Genomic DNA, 22,092 nt, shown 5'->3' with positions numbered 1-22,092 from the left:
AGAGTACTAATAGGCACTGCATTGTTCACATCAAAAGGTTAATTTTATGTTATGTGAATTTCACTTTAATAAAAAAAAAAGAGAGAGAGAAATGCAAATGGACACCCAACTCTAAGGTTCCACAAAATAGATAAACAGTTGGGAAAGAAATCTGAAAGTACAGCCAACTTTCATTTATCTCTGATAATGGAAGATGGGCGAGTCACAGGTAGGCCCAAATGGTGTATTTTAGGATAAGTTTTTCTTTCGTTGCCAAATCTGTATTTATTTGTTAAAATTAGATGATTGATGATCTTATAATGGCACAAAATGTCATGCTGAAAATTTAAGGGTATTATGAATAAACACAAAATCAACCGGTGTTCTATCATTATGTGCAAATAAAGAGCAAGTATTGAAATGTTTCCTATCATCTAACAGCAAAAATATCATTCACACTCTTTGACCCTATTAAACAGAAAAGTAAAGATCATTTTGTAAAATCTCACTTGGAGGCTCATTTTTGCACACTTTGGATATCAACTGTGATGAGTATAATCAAGACTGCAACACCGACATGAAGGGGGTCAGGAGATACAGAAAAAAGAGCCATACTCCAAGGCTGCTGGGCTAAAATAAAGGGACTGTCATCTCACCTTTGCCAGTCCAGAGAGGAGCTCCAGAGCTGCCAGTGATATGCTCATGTCTTGCCGCCACTGGGAATTGAGTCTTTGAGTGACGAGATGAATGCTGCGAATCAGGAGCCCAGCAGCTGAATCTGTATTAAGAGCTAGGATATAACCCCAATGCCACATCCCACAGGGAGGGAAAACAACTAAGCATTAGTAACGAGAAGCACAGCATTCCACTAGGCACAGACCACAGCAGCCACAGTGAGCATGACGGGCACCCACACAGTGTTATGCTCCCCACCCCACTGGCCTGAGCAGCTGAGCCTGACTGAACAATGGTGCGCAGGGCACACACACTGGACCAGAGCAGCTTCTAGCTCCCAGCTCAGGTACTCTCACACAGACATCCACTGGGATTTGAAAGCTTCAATATCATTCTTATAACAGTATAAATCTCAACATTTCCAAATTAACTCACAGAGTTACATTTAAAAAAAAAACAATGAAAAAATCAAAAGGCTATCAATTATTTCCTTAGAATTTTATAGAGGAAGGAATTCAAATTTTAGAATCTCTTCAGATGCTGGGAATTATCCTAAAGCATCTGCTGAAATTATTTTCAGGGTTCATATTGTCAAAAGTCACATGCAATGCTTTTTTAAGCAAACTTTAACATTTAATTCTCTGAGACAACTTTAATACTCTTAAAAAATTAAATAATCAAGTTACTGTGTTTTTATGTAGCCTCCAATTCTATATTTAAAAGTAATTACTAGTCAGTTAATAATAAATTAGGACAAACTAAATTGAATTTATAAAGGAAGCTTTAGGGACATTATACCTGTCGATCCTATCAGAAAGAGGGCAGTGACAACAGAAAAAGGAATGATCATTAAAGAGAGACATTCATGCAACACTAACACAAATCTGGATTTCTTAGTAAAAACTATTTTATGACATTACAAGCAGAACTCACTAACACCAGTTCAAAATGCTGAAACAAACAATAACCACTTCGAACATTTATATTAGAACACATATAATAATGCAAAAATTCTTTAGTTTAAACGTGTCTTAGAAGCAGGAAAAATAAACAAATTTTCACCTATATTTAAACACAAGCATAATGAATAAAATAACGATTTAAATAACTTCTTCATAAATGCAATATTTAAATGTGTTAAACAGCCACATAATGACCTTATATATCTGACAAGCTGAAGGATATTTATAGCAAACTTAAATCACTGAAACATGCCTGGACTCCTGGGCTTATAAACTCTCCAAATGATTAAAACATTAAACTCCATCTAAGAAGCTAGATTTCATTCCAATCTAGTTGGATTAATAATCTTAGATTCAATACACCACTAGTATTTATGCATGAAAACATAAAGGCACCCACAAACTCAACAAAACCCAGAAAGCAACTGGCCACGGTAAAGGACATTATGAATAGGATGCTCTACTTGCAAATGCTTCCTTACTCTTTGTGACTGAAGAATCTAACCAGACATAGGGTATACAGGCTTCAAACACAAAGGCAGACTCCTTTGGGTTGCCATCTAATGCATAAACCATTACCCATCCTCACGACACTGCAAAAACTGAAATACTGACTGATTCTGCCATTAGACTCTGAGGCAATGCCTAAATCCTATTTGATTCTGAATTACTAGCGCCTGGTACAAAATTCAGAAATGTTTCCTATAAATCACTTATAAAATCTAAGAAACTATCCAAAATCTAACTACTAAAAACTGTAGCGCTAAATTTAAAAGATCTGTTTTCTTTTTCATAATGTTTTAGACTAATAGCTTCTCTGTTATATTAAGTACATAAAAATCATGAATATGAAAATCTAGTTTAAAATTTCTCTGCTTGTTTTATATAGCTGGGCATTAAAAGTTTTTCTACAACTTTAGATTAAAAAATAAAACTAAACTAAACTAAACATGGCTTACCATAATCTCTCAGGAGAGCTTGAGCAGGTCTTTCACTGTCAGGAGTTGTGGGTTCTGTGCTTCCACCACTCGCTGAACTAATACCACTATTTGTGCGACTGTGACTCTTGAAGTTATTTTCTCCACCACCCTGGTCAAAAAAAAATGAATCAAATATGCAAATATGGACAGAAGTCAATTACTAAAAGCCATGCTGGTAAAATGGAACATGCCAGCTAAATAGCACAAACTGAAACGTAGATAAAAATTGACAAAGGATTAAAACTGTTGTGGTGTTTTTACATAAACACCATTTACTGGTGGTATCAAGGGTCTGATGATTAGAGGCTACCCATTCTGGAATCGTCTTTGCTGCTGTTTAAAAGGATCAGACTTTTTCCACCTTCACTGGACTTCAATAGTTAATGGTTCTGGGTCTGTAAAGAAATACCCTAGTGCCTCCCAAGCAAAACTTCAGAATAGGAATACATCTTAAAAAACAAAACGCAAATAAACAAATAACAGTAACTTTCCAATGTTACATAAAATACATAAATAATAAATACATGATTAGTATATATAGCATATATTAGTATATATATATAGATAGATAAAGATCAACTGTTATATGTACAGGAGCTAATGAAGGTATCTGCTAAAGACTTCCCTCATCTCCCCTACAAACACAATTCATTTTATCCATGTAAGATGACTGTTATTAGCCACCTCCTGGGACATGAACATAATTTCCTTAATAATAATTTGATCACCCATCCTGCATCCACTCATCTCACCCCAGTATACTCGGTTAATTCCTCTCCCACCAACTGCCTGCCTCTATTCCAGGTAGAGGGATCACACATCTTGCAGACAGAAGTAGGGAGCACTGGAGTCTCTGGAAAGTACTTCTGATTTAGAAGCACTGGTGCTTTGGGGAAACCTTCAAACTTTGGTCTAGAGGAACAGAAAGAGCAGCTGAGATAGAAAAGGATAAACTAGATGCTGTTTACAGCAAACAGTAGATCTACTACAGATACAAGGAGTCACAGAGTATGGGAATTTTTCTGATTATTCAAGCCAATTCACCAACACAACAAAAGACATAAAAGCTTTAGGTAAATACTGTCCAGGAGTAAAGACACTGTTTAGCTGGAATTTCTCTCCTGCAGAATCTCTCAGGGACTTGATGAGACACCGAAAGGTAAGAAACTTCAAAACAGATAATATTTCTAAAAGGACCTGCTGAATCAATGAGCTGAATCTACAAACAAATGCCTTTAAGAACACAAGGACAGATATTTTGGAATATAATTTACATAAAAACAGAAGTTGATATTCTCTGACTAATTACATGTTGTATGCTTCTTACCATCTCCATTTGGCAACCAATGGCTTCTAAAAGTGCTGAATCTTGAACAATATTTAACATTGCCCCTGAAACAGCAAAAAAAATACATTTAAATACATGACAAGAATATGAAAATGGACAAAATATCTCAATTAACAGCAAAGACAAGAATATGATTTTAGCAGAGTATTCCTGGAAATTCCATAAGATAAAATGACCTAATTCTGATCTGCCCCCCAAATTTTAAAATGACATTTTTCTAAAATAAATCTGAACGTCAAACTTTGTTTTGTATAAAAACATGACCAATTTTTAAATTGGTGTAAAAGACTAGATGTAAACATCTCAATTTCAAGGGTAATATAAACTAAGAAAAATATTATGGAACATTTTAAAACCAGATTCTGATCTTTTCAGTATGAAATAACAAAGTGAAAATCCACAGCTATATCTTTCTGACCAACTGCTTTTTAAGAATGCTTTTAGGGCTTGCCCACTGCATATTCTGAAGGCAAGCTGCATGTATTTATCACCAAGAACTCATAGCCCTAGAAACTAGTAAAGAAACAAGATGGTGAACCCTGCACTCTACTCATCCCAGTGGGGGAGTGCTCCCATGCACTATGGATAGAAAGAACAGACATAGTTCTGCCAAACTATGCAAGAGTGACAACTGACTCTTCCTTGGAACATACAAGGGGAGCTTCCACAGAACAAGGATAAAGCAGAACTAAATACTCCATCAACTGTAGAAATTATCTGATTTCAAGTGATACGTGTTTTGAACAATCTAAAAATCTACAACGTGGAGGCTCTCTCATATTGAGATTTAACCTCTGTTTATTAAACTCCTTTCCAAAATGAAGGATTTACTCTTCTATGTATTCTCCCTTCTTGCTGCATAACACACTATAATTACGGGGCACCCACTCCAACCACTACTGTCACCATAAATTCTCCAGCCTTGCTGTTTCCCCTCCTGAAATGAAATCCTAACCTCACTGGTGCCTATTCAAATCCTGCCCTTTAAGATCCAATTTAATTTCCACTTTCCCCTACGAAGTTTCCTTGCTCTTTCAGTTTATCCTCTCTCAACACTAAAGACATCCAACATGACATGCAATCAGCACTGCCTTCTGCTGTTATCTGAGTACTCTGTGAAGGTGTTTCAATCTCTGCAATGAGACTTGCTCAAGGATAAAAGCTGTGCAATTTGCTTCTTTCTCTTCAGAGTACCTGTACCTAGGACCACGCCCTTGGATTTGATTAAAAAACAAAAAAGTACAGTAAGAGACAGCTGCAGTAACCAAGTTGAGAAGTGATAAGGGTTTAAAATATAGAAGTGGCCATAATGATGAACAGTCATTCAAAACAGTATGATTAGAAAACCAATAGGAAATAATAAGGGAAAAGGGAGGAGGAAGAAACAGCTACTCCTCAATCTCCTTTTGGCAGGTTCTGTCATGACTTCCACAATTACACCCAACTCCAAATAGCCTTGCATGTACCAACGGGCAGGAGGAAAAGGCAGAAGTAGAAGTAAGGATGGCAGAGAGGAAAGGGGAGAAAAAGGGGACACAAGGAGAGAGGAAGGGCAAGAGCAGAAGAGAAAAACAAAGAACACACAAAAAACTAAGCCAACATGACCTACCAAGACAATTGATGCGTTCCTTCCCTCATCTCACCTCTTCAAATTTTTTTCATGTTTAAGAGCAAACAATTCTGCCTCTGATTAAGATTTAAGTAGGGCTGTACTTCGCTTAGGTTCCTATCACTGACCCCCTGCCTCAAGATGCCTGAGATCAACAACAGCATCTGGGTTTCCACTTGCAGAAAAAATGTGTGAACACAAACCTAGTATCATCTGAGTGTTGTTGGGGTCCGTTTCCGTTTGCAAGGCACCTATTAGTATATTCACAAGTCTCAACTTCAGTGACAAAAAAGTTATTGGTTTATCATAAGAAGAGCTGTCATCATTACTAAACTTTCCTTCCAGGACTACCTGCGGAAGAAACAAATAACATTTAATATCACCTGCTGCGGCACACTACAGTCCTGTAGGAACTGCTACAGCAGACAAAGGGAGGATCAGTCCAACGAGCAGGGCTTTCAGTCTGACTGATAGTAGCCACCGTGCTAAATCTATCTATTACACAACACAGGGGATCAGACACACCAGCCTCTCACCACGTGAAATAGTAGAATGGCTGAGTGACAGAAGGAATACCTTCACAAATTAACTTTGCTGATTCAGCTGAAATTATCTGAAATTTTTAAGAAAGTTCCTGTTCCATCTTAAAAATATATATTGACTTGAATTAGCACACAAAACATACAGAATACGAAAAACTTTAATAAAACCTTACCTCAGATTTGACTGTGCCAAAGTGATGTGGGAGGGGCAACAAAGAAAGCAGGATATTAATGGAAGATCGTCTCAGTTCTGTTGGATTTACATAGCTTTTGAATTTTGAGAGCTCTCTGCAAAAAAAAAAAAAAAACCAAAGCTATTAGTATTTCTGAACTCAAGTATGTTTTTAGCTATTGCCAAATATATATTACGCTAATTTTTCACAATACAAATACTGGGTTTGGTTTTACAGAGAATGCAGAAACTACTTTCCACTGAGTTTATATTCTGTAATTTGTTTTTTTGGGAGAGAGAATCGCACTGTTAAACTGTTAGGAAATTAAACTAGAATCTGATGGATTAATTTAAAATATCAGGCCTATGCTACAAAAGACTTATGGGCTGGGGCTACTCTTATCGCTCTAGACCAGGCCAGAAAGGATTCAACACACCCATGGACAAATCAGAACTGAAGGAGTTCAGGGAAAAGGTGGGTCTGGATGCTCTAACTCTCATTTAATGTGGCCTGAGAGCCCTTGGATTATGAAGACCACTGGACAGGAGAAACTGGGAAACCGGGCAGGAAGCACCAAAATACACCAGGCCAAAACCAACAACTGACATACTAGCACAGGATGAAAGCTTACCTGTCAGGCAAAATGGTTTCAAGAGCTGAAATAAAGTAAGGAACCACAACATCAATCCCTTTCAAGTCACAGCAGAACAAAGGAGGGGAGTTTAGAATAACGCTGGCCAAGACAGGATGGCACACATAATCATTTATCTGCAAACCTTGAATTAAAAGCATGTAAAATCTAGGAAAGCAAGAAAAAAATTTTAAACAAACTGCTGGTCAACTGTTTTCATAATCACTAATATTTTCTACATAGTCATCTTAAATTCTATTTCCAATCTTCTACTTCTATCCTTTAAAAGGCATTAATGAAAGTTAGAACAATTCAGAATCAAATACACTAAGAACCAAGTTATATTTCTTAATCAAAAAAAAAAACAACAACAGAGATTCATGTTTATTACACTTTCTTGCAGTGTTAATTAAGCTTTGCAACTCAAAGTTACAGGTGCCTGCAAATGAAGTAACTAAAAACAAAAGGCCGCAGTAATTATCAATAAACTGGAGGAATTACCAAATTAAATTTCATGTCAGTAAAATTTTGCAGTATTCCAAAATTCCTGAAAAAAAAGTGTGTTGTGTCTTTTCCCACTCCCCTACTATTTGGGGGGCACGATGAAAGAAAGAAACCTCATCTGACCCTTTATGCACAATATGAAGGTCACCCTGAGTAAGAATCCTTTTAGGAATGTACTTAAAGTGTACCTTACTTTCAACATCCTCCCCTAACCCCAAAGAACTAAGCATTCAAACTTCTATCATTCAAGAGACACTATATAGGTATACTCTTCAACTACATAAGGCATTTTCTCCACAAAACTCCTCACCTCCTGGTTACTGCTCAATGCATTTCAATCTACCTTCTCTCTCTGGAACTCAACTAAAAACATGTTCTAACAAATAACCAGTGGCCTCTCAACTGCTGAATCCAAAAGACACGTCTAACTCTTAATTTACTCTGCTTTTTGAAAGCATTCAACCTTTTGAGTACTCCCTTCTCTTATTCTTCTCTGATGTCTATGGCTAGTTCCCTTAACAAATCTTATTCCACATGCCTCATAATACTAGTGTTCCCCAGGCTGACAACCTTGGTTCTCTAAGCTGTTAGTCTGGTTAAATAATACACAAGCCAGCAAACATAGTCGAATTAGTCTCTAGCTCCATATCCATTAGCCAAAAGCACACTGGAGACCTGAGGACAGCATGTGTCTGACTCTAGAACTCCCTGTGCACCGTGTCTGGCACAAAGTAGGAACTTTATAAATATCTGTTGATAAATAACCCACAGGCACCTCAAATTCAACAGCTTCAACACTAAGCCCATCCTCGGCCCCCTCACGCATCTGTTCTTTGGTTGATCACACTACCACCCATCCGATCTTATGGGCCAGATGGAAGGCTCATGGTCACAGCCTTCTCCCTTACTGCTACTGACACCGTTTGGAGTACCACCCCAACCCACAGTCTCCCTCCTAAGAAATGTGCCCCCACAAGGGGTGCCTGTATGCAGTATGAACCACCTTCACAGCTGTAGCTGATCAGATTAGAGGCAGACAGCTGATTAATCAGATCCTCTTTCCCAGGAATCTGAAATTGGGAATCAGAATAATAATTGGCCTTTGTGTCACCAAGGCAAAGGCCATGGAAATGTGGAACTTAGAAGCACACTACAATGTAAGAAATTGATATGCAGATAACAGAAGAATGAGGCAGTTCTAGAAGACCATGACGACAGAGAAACAGAAAGGAAGAAAGGTGTTTTGGTCCCTGAATACTTTCTAACCCCTGGTTCCTGCCCTTTGTGAGACCCTGCTGCATGTCCTGATCTTAGACATATTAAATAGCATGAGTTTCTCAAACTTTTGCTTAAGTCACATTAAGAGGGGGTTCCATTAAAGTCAACAGCTTATTATTATTAACTCCTGATTAGTTCCCTGCATGTACCATTCTGTTTCTACCTATATTCTCTACTTTTTCTGAGTCAGTTTAATCTTCTCTCCTGAGAATCTAGTATGTACACAGACACCTGAATGTTCTTTCTAACATCACATCAGCAGCTGTGTGAAAGATCAGCTGAGGAGGGCAAAAGAGAGTCAAGAAAAATAGGAGGCCATTACCAGTTAATTTAGGGAAAAAGTGACACCTGAAGTGTCATGGTGGGGACAGAGTGGAGAGATTAGAAAGAGGGTTAAGTAGAAGAAAGGCAAGAGTCGGCTGACCACCTAAAGATACAGAGGGAGAGAAGAGAGGCCTAAAATGACAGCAAGTTTCTGGCATAAGCAACTGAACGGATGGCAGAGACATTCAAAAAGACTGGCTGAAGGCACAGATTTGGATAGAATGACCCCATTCAACTTGCTAACACTTGCTAGTCTAAGTAACTAGCCATCTAGTAAGTCCAGCACAATCATCCAACTCTCTGTACTCTTTCCTGAACCTCCGGAGCAAGGGTATGCTGCTGTTCCTCTGAATTCCTATAGCACTTTATCTGTGTCTCTCTCCTGCCAACTTCCTATTGCTGCTGGATTGGTATTACTGTGTACATGGCTCTGCTTGAGAAAATTAGCTCCTTAGAGGCAGGATTGACAGCTAACATTTTTGGATCATCTATAGTGTCTAATACTGTGGCCAAAAAACATGTATCAAAAATTGAGTGTGGCCCTTCCAAATCTCTCTATAATTATTAAATGTCAACAAGTTAGAATAAATACTTCTAAAATAAAAGAGATGTATTGGGGGTCCTCATAAAATCTAGTACGGTAGGTAAAAAGGAATTCAAGCAAAACTTTCAATTACTTACATGCATTTGCAGGTATTTAAAACCAACATTTACTTATCAATTCAGCCTACCAAGCCATGCTACAATAGACTTTCACTATCACAACTATACAAATGGAAAAATAAACAAAAAAATTCTAAGACCTGGATAAATAAGCTGGCAGAATCTCTTCTCCAGTCTTCTTGCTACAAAAAATCCTACACAGTGTCCCACAAGCCTCAGCTCTTCCTGCTTCATAGTTATCGGGAAATTCACTTGCATCAAACATAGGATTGGAAACCATGGTGTCTGTGGACATTTGTGACCCTTTCCGTCGAAACTCCATGCTAGCTTGTGTTGTAATGGCTGGGGAGAAAAAAGGAGGGTTTTATTATATTTGTTGATATGCAAAAAGGCTCATGGGACCCTGGACACAAAGATCAAATGTTGGTGTCATTAAATAGCTACTTGAATAGAATCCAATAATGCTTTTGTTTGGCAACTAGGTCTTAATTTTTTTTTAAAGGGCTCTCTGAAATCTTCTTTGAAAAGGAGTAACAATTAGTTTATAGTGGTACTGTCAGTTAACAGATTCAACAAGAAGCATTTTTCAACTGAATTTTTGATTAGCAGAGTACATTTATATATATCTGTATTCACACACATACAGATATATAACACAGAATTTGGCTTTTCTATTATTCTGTTTTTTCCTCTCCTGATAAAAGTGATGCTTAAACAATAAAAAAAAATAGGTGCTGCAATTTACACATTACCCCAGACAGACATCATAACTGAATGGGTCATCCCATGCCAGGGTGTATACTTCAGGGAGAGGACAAGGTAAGGACAGAATGGGTAGGGAGGAAGAGAGAGCGTTCCCACCACCCACCCAACTCCAAAGCACACACCAAAGAATTGCTCAACCAAGCAAAATGAGAATGAATTTTAACAACCACAGACAGCAGCTAACTTGAGGTTGATAAATCAGAAAATTGGATTGGGTAAGAAAGATTATCATGGTCATTTGTTGTCACTGAAACAGAAGCCCTTCGAAAGTTGCTCGCGTTTTTAGGAAAAGATTTCATTGTGTAGTGAAAGTCACTCTGAAATCTTTTATCACTCTACATGAAATGTTTATTTTATAGTAATAGATTTAACAGAATGCAGAGTCAAGCATAAATCTTTATGCAACTTCCCATGAGCCATTTTTAGTCCTGAATAAGGTATCCAGCAATAATACATTTGAAAAACACTACATGCAGAATGCATACAAATCAAACACTAAATCTGTAAAAAAATAAGCTTAAGCTTTAAATTAAAAAAAAAAAAAAAAAAAAGCCAAAACACAGTTAGTGCAAAATCCTGGAATTCATGACATGACCAGACTAGTGTACAAAATAATGGGACTGATTCAGGCAGATTAATTTGCTTTTGCCAACAATCTTCCCCATTCAAAACACAGAAAAGTATTTTTCTTCCCAAGTGCAAAAACTACAAGAGACAATGACAATCAAAAATTTTAATGGAATTATGAAAAAAATAAAAACATGACTGCAATTAAGGAGAAGCTTCTGGTTCCTACTTACAAGATTTATAAGAAAGAAGAATTTGGATAAAAGATGCTGCAAGATAATAGAAATAAATGGAAACAAATCAAAGGACAGCAGTAATTATAAAATACTTTAAAGATGGTGAAATTTTACAATAAGTTTAGAAGCTTTTTAGCTTTTTAAAAGTTAGGTTAAAAGCTTTATGATACAACAAGCTAGTTCAAAAACAGGAAACTGTGCATTCAGATCCAAAATTATGATTTTTGTATCATGCAAAACAATGAACGAAGAAAATTACATAACTACAAAGAATTGAGGTTCTGAACTGCCCATAACGTGCATTAAAATTTTAGTTCATTAACCCTTCCCAGCTCAATGTTACATTTACAAAGCACCGTGTACTGTCATGTATATCTAAAGCTAACTAGTTCATAGAAGCAAACATTTTAAGTTAGAGGTGAACTACATGGCAGAATTCCTTGATGGCAGCCAGTACTTAGAAAACAGACTAATAGAGTTAGTATTCTCCAACTTTCCACCACCCCCAAATCCTCAAAAGCAGGACCCAAAAGGACTCTAACCCATTCAACTGTCTGGACACCTCCTATCTCCTGAGTAATACAACAGATTTTCTCATTTCTGAACACAAGGTCGGGGAAGAAGAGCTGCTATCCTTTCTCCACCAAGGAAAATGGTTAAGAGTTGAAAATAAGAATTAGTTGCCCACATACGATGTGAATTTTAGTTTCTATCTTTTGGCACGAGAGGATGAGCAAAGCTGTTAAAAACTCCCTATAGAGTGGGAAGATTTGTAAGTTCCCTTTAAGCAAGCCCCCCAAGGAAGCAGCAGGTTGAACCACTCTGGATTCAGGGATTTTAGTGTCAACAGCTTGATACCCAAAAGTTACACTGTAAAAGAATTATATCTTAGTGAAAATAAATATATGACTAACTCAATCTAGAAAATATAATACAATAAACATAAACATGGGTCATAAAATTCAAAATATAAGGCACATGAAATAAGAAAATAGAAGCCAGAAAGTTTTTTAAGTGTTTTCATTTAGTCATCAAATAAATACATTTACTTATCCATAAGTCAAACTTGTAAATAAAATATGAAATGGTAGAATAAAAGGTATCTGAATTTGAACAAAACAAACAAGGAATCCCTAAACTCAATCATGCAACCTCAAATTATATTCCTGAAAATGTCTTTATATCCACTTCTCTTATAAATTATTTAAAGATTTATAAGAACATCCAGAATAATTACATGTGCATAATGCTAACAGACATAGACCCTTAGTTCTGAGATGATATATAAAAGAAAAGAATTTATTTCTGAGAGAAAGCAAGAAACTTTTATGGCTATTTTATTAGTTTTATCCTTGAAATCAACACTCTCCCCAGAGATGCATTGTGTGTGGTAGTCACTCAGTTGTGTCTGACTCTTTGTGACACCATGGACTGTAGCCCACCAGGCTCTTTTCTCCATGGAATTCTCCAGGCAAGAATAATGGAGTGGGTTACCATTCCGTTCTCCAGGGGATCTTCCCAACTCAGAGACAGAACCTGGGTCTCCTGCATTGCAGGCATATTCTTTACTGTCTGAGCCACCAGGGAAGATGCATAATCTAATACAATTAGGCATCCTTTTAACTCAAGTTATTTCCAACCCCAGGGGAAAAGTGCTTCTCTTACCAATCAACCAATATTAATTATATTATTACATAGAGCAGAATTAATGCATAAAGCACAGTGCTTGGTACAAAGTAACCACAACTCAATAAATGTTAGCCATTATTATTATTCAGCTCTATTCATACAGTCATAAATATTCAGTATATTCTATAGGACCCCGCCCTCCCATCCTGCACCCTAATGCCACTACTTACAACTATAATGGTAAGATGACATAGATCAGATTTAGATAAGAGTTTCATTTCTGAGATATCAAGGTTGAGTTATTAATTCTTTATTAGTCTTATTTACTTACAAAGCAAATGATATTTTTTTAAAATGTGCCCTTGAAATAAACTTTTCTAGACTAAAACCTAAAAGGATAGTCTTCTGTGAAGCAGAAATTTGATTTATATGCAGTAATGAGTGAATGGCTGTCAAAATCTAAGAAAACACTTCTTGTGAATAAGTTTCCGGTCAATCATGTTTAATTCTTTATATCAATAATATTATCCTGGCTGACATGAAGGGAACTTCCAGGTCACCTACTGAAAGGAATCTGATTGAACAAAAAGTGGCTAGCCTGAAATGTATCTAATAAAACCAGACAAAAGCCAAACCTCGTAGAATAAACATGAAAAGGACACGTAGGAAAACGTTCAAAATTAGTTCAGCTGGAAGGGGTTAAGCACAAGACACTGCTTGGTCAGAGACAGAGAGCTTTTTAAGATACATATTAATCTTGCAGGTAGGAAAGGTTAAAAAGAAAAAAAAGGAAAGAAAAAAATGACAACGTATTTCTTGAGCAATATTTACCAGTCATGCTGCTGTCTCTGTTTATCCCATTATGAAGTTTACAGTGAACAAATGCTGCATCAAATAACCATGATCCAAAGAGATTCAAGATGCTGTTAACCTTTGGTCTCCGGGGGGCAGGCAGTGGCCGGGGTTCTGAACTAGTCTGATTTGGACTTGACAGAGGAGAGGTGGAGGATGTCTGATGCTGAACTTTTGAGGTGTGAGCAGTACTAACCTGTTAGAAGAACAAAAAAAATATAGCCACAGTCACAAGAAGTTTGCAAAAATAGCAGGACTTTTTAAAAGGATGGCTGTTTAAACAGCCAATTTTATAAGGTATAATAATGGTGATGAAAACTCTTACTGTGCTTGTCTTCATGGTGGCCTTATTCACAGTAACAGCCCGGTGCCTCCGGTTATGTGGTGGGGTGGTATTGACAGCAGTGCTCTGAGGCATACTCAATCTGTTCACGGGTGTTGGAGGAGCACTGTCTGATCGGGGTCTAGAAATGCCTTTAAAGAAAGACAAAAAGAGTTATTCTTCTTGTTCAAAATATGTGGTCAGCACATCTTCCTCAAGCAACACTGGTGAAGGCTCAGGACCGACTAGTATAGCAGAGACTACAAGCTGCCTCCCAATTGCCAACCATCCTTTCTTCCTGAGTTACAGAACACAAAACTTAGCTGGACGTGGCTACCCAGAATAAACAACTACATTCCAAAGGCTTGCTTATGGCCAGATGTGGCCATGTTCTGACCATAGAGAAGTGGGTGATTACTAGGTGAGTCTTCTCCAAAAATCTCCTTTTAAGTGTCCTTTTAAGGACCAATCAAAGGTAGATGCTTCTTCCTTCCTAGTTACTAAGAGGATGGCTGGAACTCTTTCAACCATCATGGCCCATGAGAATGTGCACAAAGGATGAAGAGCCAGAAGATGGAAGTGCCCTGGGTTTCTGAGAATGATGGACCTGCCATAGCAGCCCCATACAGCTTAGCCTGGGGCTTACCATGTATGAAAATAAGCTACCCTGTTTAAACCACTGGTATTTTTGACCAAGTGGCAGCCAAACTTAACTGAACTAATGTATTACCTCTGTAATACCTCTGTAATATATTAAGTACACATAACAAATGTTTTCTAAATGACAGGTATGTAATCAAGGGCTTCTCAGGTGGCACTAGAATCTGCGTGCCAATGCAGGAGATGTTAAGTGATGTGGGTTCAATTCCTGTGTCAGTAAGATCCCCTGGAGGAGGAAATGGCAACCCACTCCACTATTCTTGCCAGGAGAATTCCATGGATGGAAAAGCTTGGCAGGTTACAGTCCATGGGATCACAAACAGTTGGACACACTTGAGCATCTGAGTACATTAAATATCACTGCTCTTTAACAGGTTAAAAAAATTCTGACTTTTCATGTGAAAAACAGTTTAAAACAACGTTTCACAAAAAGTATAATTTGCTTCCTAATGATTCATATAAGAATGATACCTAACACATTTTAATCTGTATTTTCTAGGATTATTAGTGAAATGACACGTCTCTCTCTTGCAAATCATTTATTCATAGCCTTTGTCCACTTACCTACTGGGTCTTATTCTTTTCTCTTTGCATCGTCTGATCTATTCAGCATTTATATAATAATAACAAAAACACTCAGGCTATTACATTAGTTGCAAATAATTTTTCCTAGTTTACTACTTGGCAATCAAATCTCTTCATCTTTTTCTTTGGGCTGTCCCCTAATAGTCTCTAAAACCAGACTCTAGAGTTATCTTCAAACATCCAGCAACATATACAAAATTCACCTAAGAATGCATCCACCAGACAGCTGATTCCACGCATGGCACGAAAAAATATTTGAGGCAGATGTTTAAGGCAGGGATACTGATTCAATTCTTGTGGCATTCCGCTCACATTTAAGAACTGTTCCTGAAATTTGGGAGTAGAGCTTATAATGGCTGGGTTACTCAAATCCACGGGATTACTATCAAAAGAGAGAGCAAGAATTAATTATACATTTAGAAATTTCTTTAGCAATAAAATACACACAATATAATTTTAAGAACAGGGCTGTGTGTACCTATTTGATTAAGAGAGGAGATGAATCTGTGTTTAATAGGCTAGAGAAGCAAACATCAACTCTACAGAAGACCTGCAGTGTGCTTACATAAACTTCATTTGCCTATTCAGAGAATGAGAACCAAAATAAGACTAGAAATTTTTAATTTTTTAAAAGTATATATGGATATATTGTTATATGTTTGGAATTAAGCAACAGAATGGTAAAATTATAAATAAATGTACAAGAACCCCAAGGAGAAAATTTTACTTTAGTATTAATATTTCCAAGTTTTAAAAAACTATGTGAAAATCGGGATTAGTGCTTACATTCTTGTGCATGCACTCAAGTCGTACATTTTGATATATTTAAAACAACATATTTGGGCTTGAGTATTTCTACTGAAAAACAGATTTATGTTTTCACTCAAAACCGTCTGCCTAAGTGTCCATTAAACAGCCTTTCCAACTCAAAGTAATAATGTTAGTTAACACATAGCCAGCCACTTGGAAAGAACTTCCACTGGCTACAAGATCAAAAGAATTAGGCTGAGAAATATAAATCCGTGGTTTATAGAGGACCTGGGCCTTTGAAACCTTTTGCCATCTAGTTAGAATCTTAATTTCAAGTAAATGAAAGTGAGGACAAAAGAATGTGTGTGCCTGTATGGAAAAGGGCTTCTAGTATTAGTATACTGTATCCACAGAACTGTAGTTCACTCTGTGGGGTGGAGGAGAAAAGAAGCCTCTAAGGACTTCCCTGGCAGTGTAGTGGTTAAGAATCTGCCTTCTAGGGCAGGGGACGCAGGTTTAATCCCTGGTTGGGGAACTAAGGTCCCATGTGCCTCAGGGCCAGAGAAAGAGAGCAGTGCATATATGCACAAGAAGATCAAAACAGCCAAGAGAGACAGATGATAGAGCAGCCTATCCCAAGGCTGCCCAGATCCCTCCAATCATGAGTACCGAATGTTCACCGCTTCCCGACGCCCAGTAAGACCTATCATTACACAATAACCCCTCTTTTCCACCAGCATTTGTTCAAATTCCTATCCTGTATATCCAAAAAAAAAAAAAAAAGCAACTAAAACACTCTTTCAGCTCAAGAAGAAGGATAGAGTATGAAGAGATCAATTAATAGTGAAGGAGTAGGAGCTTCCCTGGTGGCTGAGTGGTAAAGAATCTACCTGTGAATGCAGGAAACACAGGTTCGATCCTTGGTCTAGGAAGATCCTACATACCATGGAACAGCTAGGCCCACACACCACAACTATTGAGCCTGTGCTCTAAAGCCCAGGAGTCACAACTCAGCCCACTCGCTGAAAACTACTGAAGCCCACATGCCCTGGAGCCTGGGCCCCACAAGAGAAGGCATCCCAATTAGAGCCCCATGCAGTGCAACAAAGAGTAGCCCCCGCTCACTGCAATTAGAGAAAAACCTGTGCAGCAACAAAGACCCAGCACAACCAAAAGTAAAGAAATAAATAGTGAAGGAAAGGAAAAGACTATCTAAGAACGACCACTAAAAAAAAAGAACTACCATTAAAGAAGATTCCACTACTAGAGTTTTACAGGTGGCATATTTCAAATTCTTAAGGAATATATAACTTTCATACAACAGAGTACAGAAAAAGATAGGAAGTTTCCTAAGTTTTTTAAAGTTGCCGAAGTATAAATTAGTCAAAAAACAGAAAGAGAGACAATTTGGGAAAATATTAAAAGAACAACATTCCATAATCAAGCAGAATTTATCTTTAAAGGATGCAGGATGATTCAACACTGGGGAAAAAAATTAATATCCTATCAATAGATAAAAGAAGAAAAGATATTTAATTGCTTAAATGGATCCCAAAATATGACTTGAAAATAATTCAGCACTATTTCCCATTTGTATTTTTAAATTTAAAATTCTTTAATTGCTTATGAAATCAAGAACACAAGAAACCGTAACTATCTAATATTAACAACCAATATCCCATTCAAAATTTCATGCAGTAGAGGCATTCTAATGAAAATCAGAAAAGAGGGATGTCAAAACAGTGTCATTTTAACACAACAGTGTTGTAGAAATTCTGACCAGTATCAATAACCTCAGATATGCAGATGACACCACCCTTATGGCAGAAAGTGAAGAAGAACTAAAAAGCCTCTTGATGAAAGTGAAAGAGAAGAGTGAAAAAGCTGGCTTGAAGCTCAACAATCAGAAAACTAAGATCATGGCATCCGGTCCCATCACTTCATGGCAGATAGATGGGGAAACAGTGGAAACAGTGGTTGAATTTATTTTTCTGGGCTCCAAAATCACTGCAGATGGTGATTGCAGCCGTGAAATGAAAAGATGCTTACTCCTTGGAAGGAAAGTTATGACCACCCTAGATAGCATATTAAAAAGCAGAGACATTACTTTGCCAACAAAGGTCCATCTAGTCAAGGCTATGGTTTTTCCAGTAGTCATGTATGGATGTGAGAGTTGGACTATAAAGAAAGCTGAGTCCCGAAGAATTGATGCTTTTGAACTGTGGTGTTGGAGAAGACTCTTGAGAGTCCCTTGGACTGCAAGGAGATCCAACCAGTCCATCCTAAAGGAGATCAGTCCTGGGTGTTCATTGGAAGGACTGATGTTGAAGCTGAAACTCCAATACTTTGGCCACCTGATGAGAAGAGCTGACTCACTGGAAGAAACCCTGATGCTGGGAAAGATTGAGGGCAGGAGGAGAAGGGGACAACAGAGGATGAGATGGTTGGATGGCATCATCGACTCAATGGACATGGGTTTGGGTGGACTCTGGGAGTTGGTGATGGACAGGGAGGGCTGGCGTGCTATGGTTCATGGGATCCCAGCGAGTAGGACAGGACATGGCAATTGAACTGAACTGAAAACAATATACAAAAATAACTGTAACAAAAATGGCAACTTTTCAAGCACCTACCACATACTAGATGCACTGTTTTACATTTTCTTCAATTCTTATAACAAGATGGACACTATTTTTTATCCCCATTTTATAGATTAAAAAGAGACTGAGACTCAGAGAGACTAAATTGCTTGCTCAAGCTCACAAAGGAAAAAGCAGTAGAACACAAACTTATATACAGGTCTTACTGCAACCAAAACACTTTTAATGAATTACCACAGACTCAAGTATAAATTACTAGAAAGGAAACATTTTTTATTTGCAGATATGTGCAAATATATGTGTCCATTATATCTAGAAATCTAAAAAGAATCAGTGAAATACAGCATTTTAAAACCCCAAATATAATATACAAAAGTAAAATAGGTAAAACATTTTCTTTACAGCAGCAACAGCCACTTGTAAGATTTAACAATAGGAAAAAAAGTTGGCCTTTCACAACATCAGCAATAAATACATAGGAATAATCATACACACACAAAAAATTATGCAGATGTACAAAACACTTCCACAAGATATTTAAGATTCTTAAAAAGAAAAATACCTAGTCTTGAAAGGCAACCACAATACATTAAGATGTCAGCTGCTCCTAAATATAAATACAAGCTAATACAATTCTCATCTTTGGCAGAGATGAGAATTGCTTAGCTGTTTGATAATTTCTCTTTTCCTTCTATGTTCTCTTGTAATTTAATGTGGCATATGTGAGTTCCAGCCAAAGGAATATGGGTAGCAGTGATTCACATCAATTTAGGAACTGGTCCATAAAAACTTTCCACATAATTTTCCTTGCTTTCTCTTTTCCATCTTTTAGCCAGATACAGAGGCTTCTGCCTACAAAGTTAATGCTCTAATAAAGCCACATGTTGAAGATGGCGGAGGCTTTGCCAGCCTGAGGCCCTGAATAACTACCTAAGCAAAGCTGTTTCTTACACAAGGCTTTTATGAAACATACTGTACTAAGCCACTAAGATTTCCAGGTTCATCTGCTAAAGCAGGACATGTTCCTTACCCTAATATATACTCCAAACCCCAACAGGTTTTGTGAGTTTCTTCTCTTCACATGTGCTTTATAGCATGTCAAATGGATTATAAAATTCATCTAAAATGTTAAACAGGCAAGAGGGATTCTTAAAAATATTCTAAGACATGGAAAAAGGGAAAAAGTCGTTAGTTCTACCAAATACCAATAACTATAGAAGGTTAAAGTAATTAAGTGTGACTCTCCTATAAGAATGAATGGTTTTGCCATAAATAAATTTAAAAATTTTTTTTAAAGTATATAATAAAAAAAAAGAATGAATGGAAAGATCAATGGAATAATATGCAACCCAAAGACAAAACCCATACATATAAAGGAACTTAATGGCACAAAGGACACAAAGTCAGAAGCAGTGAGTGAGGCTGCTGCTGCTGCTGCTGCTGCTAAGTCGCTTCAGTCGTGTCCGATTCTGTGCGACCCCACAGACGGCAGCCCACCAGGCTCCCCCGTCCCTAGGATTCTCCAGGCAAGAACACTGGAGTGGGTTGCCATTTCCTTCTCCAGTGCATAAAGTGAAAGTGAAGTCGCTCAGTCGAGTCCGACTCTTCGCGACCCCATGGACTGCAGCCTACCAGGCTCCTCTGTCCATGGGATTTTCTAGGCAAGAGCACTGGAGTGGGGTGCCATTGCCTTCTCCAGTGAGTGAGTATAGGTGAGTATATACCGGATCAAAGTACACAGAAGACTTTCTAATCTTAAAGGAAATATAAAATGGTCACAGAAAAAGGTAGATGTAAAAAAATAAACTAAAATCACTGAAAGATGAAAAACAAACTACAAACTGAAAAATAAAATGACAGAAAATAGTTAAGATCCCTAATTTATAAACAAGTCATACAGAGTAATTCAGAATCACTAATATACAAACAGAAAAATGAGGCTCATCAAACCAGAAAGAAAAGATGCAAGGAAAAAGTTTATGAATCAAGACTGTACACAACAGAATTAAAGTTCCACAGAGCACAAGGATGGGGCTAGAAGACAGAAAGGCAGGAAGCAATGAAATTGAATTGAAAACAATATCATAAAGAAAGAAAGAGCATGAAGTATTATTACTTTTAACAATCTGTCCCTCTGTGAAATTTTATGCTGTTCCCTTAGTGGAATTTTAAACAAGGCTACCAGAGGAGAGGCCTTGAGAATAAGACTGACCAGTCACTGCCGGTCACAGAGAGGAACAAGATAGTCTTCAGGCCCCACAGAATGTGACAAAATCCTGGAAGACAGACTGTCACCCAGGCGGCAGCAACAGGCAAGAGAACAAATACTGCACCTACCGCAGGGAAGAGCCCCTAGACAGTGTGGCCCAAGAGCAGCTGAGGAGAGCCTGACCCTGCCAGGATGGAAGGGGCATGTGACGCAGATGAGTGTACTGTCCAATTTGGCTCTATCTGACCCCTGGGCTTAGCAGCCACACTGTGAACTCCAGCAAGGAGTTATAGTATGGTTCCTGCCTAAGACATTTACTGGGTAAGGACACATGAAATACAACAACAAGGGTACCTTAACATATGTAAAAAGCGAAACCACGTCTGTGCAACACACTCATTATCCATTTCAGGAGGGATCAGACTGGCATCTTCATCAGGAACTTTAAATGGAGGAAATGAAGGACCATATGTAAAGCGTAGCAATCTAGAAAATTAAAACAAAAAAAATCACATCACCAAGTTCATTTTTAACAGAACTGAAGATACATTCAAGCATTAAAATATAGTAGGAGAAATATGATAGGAGAAAATAGATGAAACTTGTATTATACCCCACTGAAGTGAATAAAATAAATGAAAACCTTTTTATAAAATAAACTGGAAGAGGACTTTCAGTTTTGTAAAAATTATTTTAAAGTATTTATTTCTTTAAAAAATTAGTATCATTTATAATTTAGCTCATATAGTTATATGATTATATTATAAATTTGTTATTTACTTATATATTATAAAATGACAAGTGATTTATAAATTAAATATTGCTTCTCATATTATAAATTTTAATACATCTTATTATATGTAACATTGTATGTAATACACAACACTGTATATAACACTTATACAGAATATAATTTTATAATGTATGCTGCTGCTGCTGCTAAGTCGCTTCAGTCAATGTCCGACTCTGTGCGACCCCATAGACGGCAGCCCACCAGGCTCCCCCCGTCCCTGGGATTCTCCAGGCAAAAACACTGGAGTGGGTTGCCATTTCCTTCTCCAATGCATGAAAGTGAAAAGCGAAAGTGAAATCTCTCAGTAGTGTCCGACTCTTCGCAACCCCATGGACTGCAGCCTACCAGGCTCCTCCGTCCATGGGATTTTCCAGGCAAGAGGACTGGAGTGGGTTGCCATTGCCTTCTCCATTTACAATGTATACTATAACATAAATTACAAATTATATATAATTT

The 22,092-nt window shown here is 37.5% G+C and overlaps 1 protein-coding gene across 4 annotated transcripts in view; it reads right to left on the bottom strand.

The window, feature by feature from the left end:
* The window catches only part of RALGAPB (Ral GTPase activating protein non-catalytic subunit beta), a 93,287-nt gene that overhangs the window by 37,575 nt on the left and 33,620 nt on the right, over nt 1-22,092 (bottom strand). The window contains exons 6-17 of one of the 4 annotated variants that reach the window (XM_061437565.1): nt 21,198-21,329; nt 15,488-15,666; nt 14,043-14,191; nt 13,697-13,913; nt 11,234-11,269; nt 9,809-10,010; nt 6,900-7,067; nt 6,269-6,383; nt 5,757-5,904; nt 3,924-3,988; nt 2,576-2,705; nt 636-769 (exon numbers count right to left, since the gene is read on the bottom strand). In XM_061437565.1, the coding sequence (XP_061293549.1) occupies nt 636-769; nt 2,576-2,705; nt 3,924-3,988; nt 5,757-5,904; nt 6,269-6,383; nt 6,900-7,067; nt 9,809-10,010; nt 11,234-11,269; nt 13,697-13,913; nt 14,043-14,191; nt 15,488-15,666; nt 21,198-21,329 (1,675 nt within the window). The remainder of the gene's footprint in view (nt 1-635; nt 770-2,575; nt 2,706-3,923; nt 3,989-5,756; nt 5,905-6,268; nt 6,384-6,899; nt 7,068-9,808; nt 10,011-11,233; nt 11,270-13,696; nt 13,914-14,042; nt 14,192-15,487; nt 15,667-21,197; nt 21,330-22,092) is intronic. The other 3 variants (XM_061437566.1, XM_061437567.1, XM_061437569.1) reach the window with 3 other exon arrangements.

Source organism: Bos javanicus, chromosome 13 (assembly GCF_032452875.1).
Source record: "Bos javanicus breed banteng chromosome 13, ARS-OSU_banteng_1.0, whole genome shotgun sequence".
In the NCBI taxonomy this organism is placed as follows: Eukaryota; Metazoa; Chordata; class Mammalia; order Artiodactyla; family Bovidae; genus Bos; species Bos javanicus.
The sequence above is the reverse complement of the archived record's forward strand: the minus strand, read 5'-3'. Positions and strand labels throughout refer to the sequence as shown.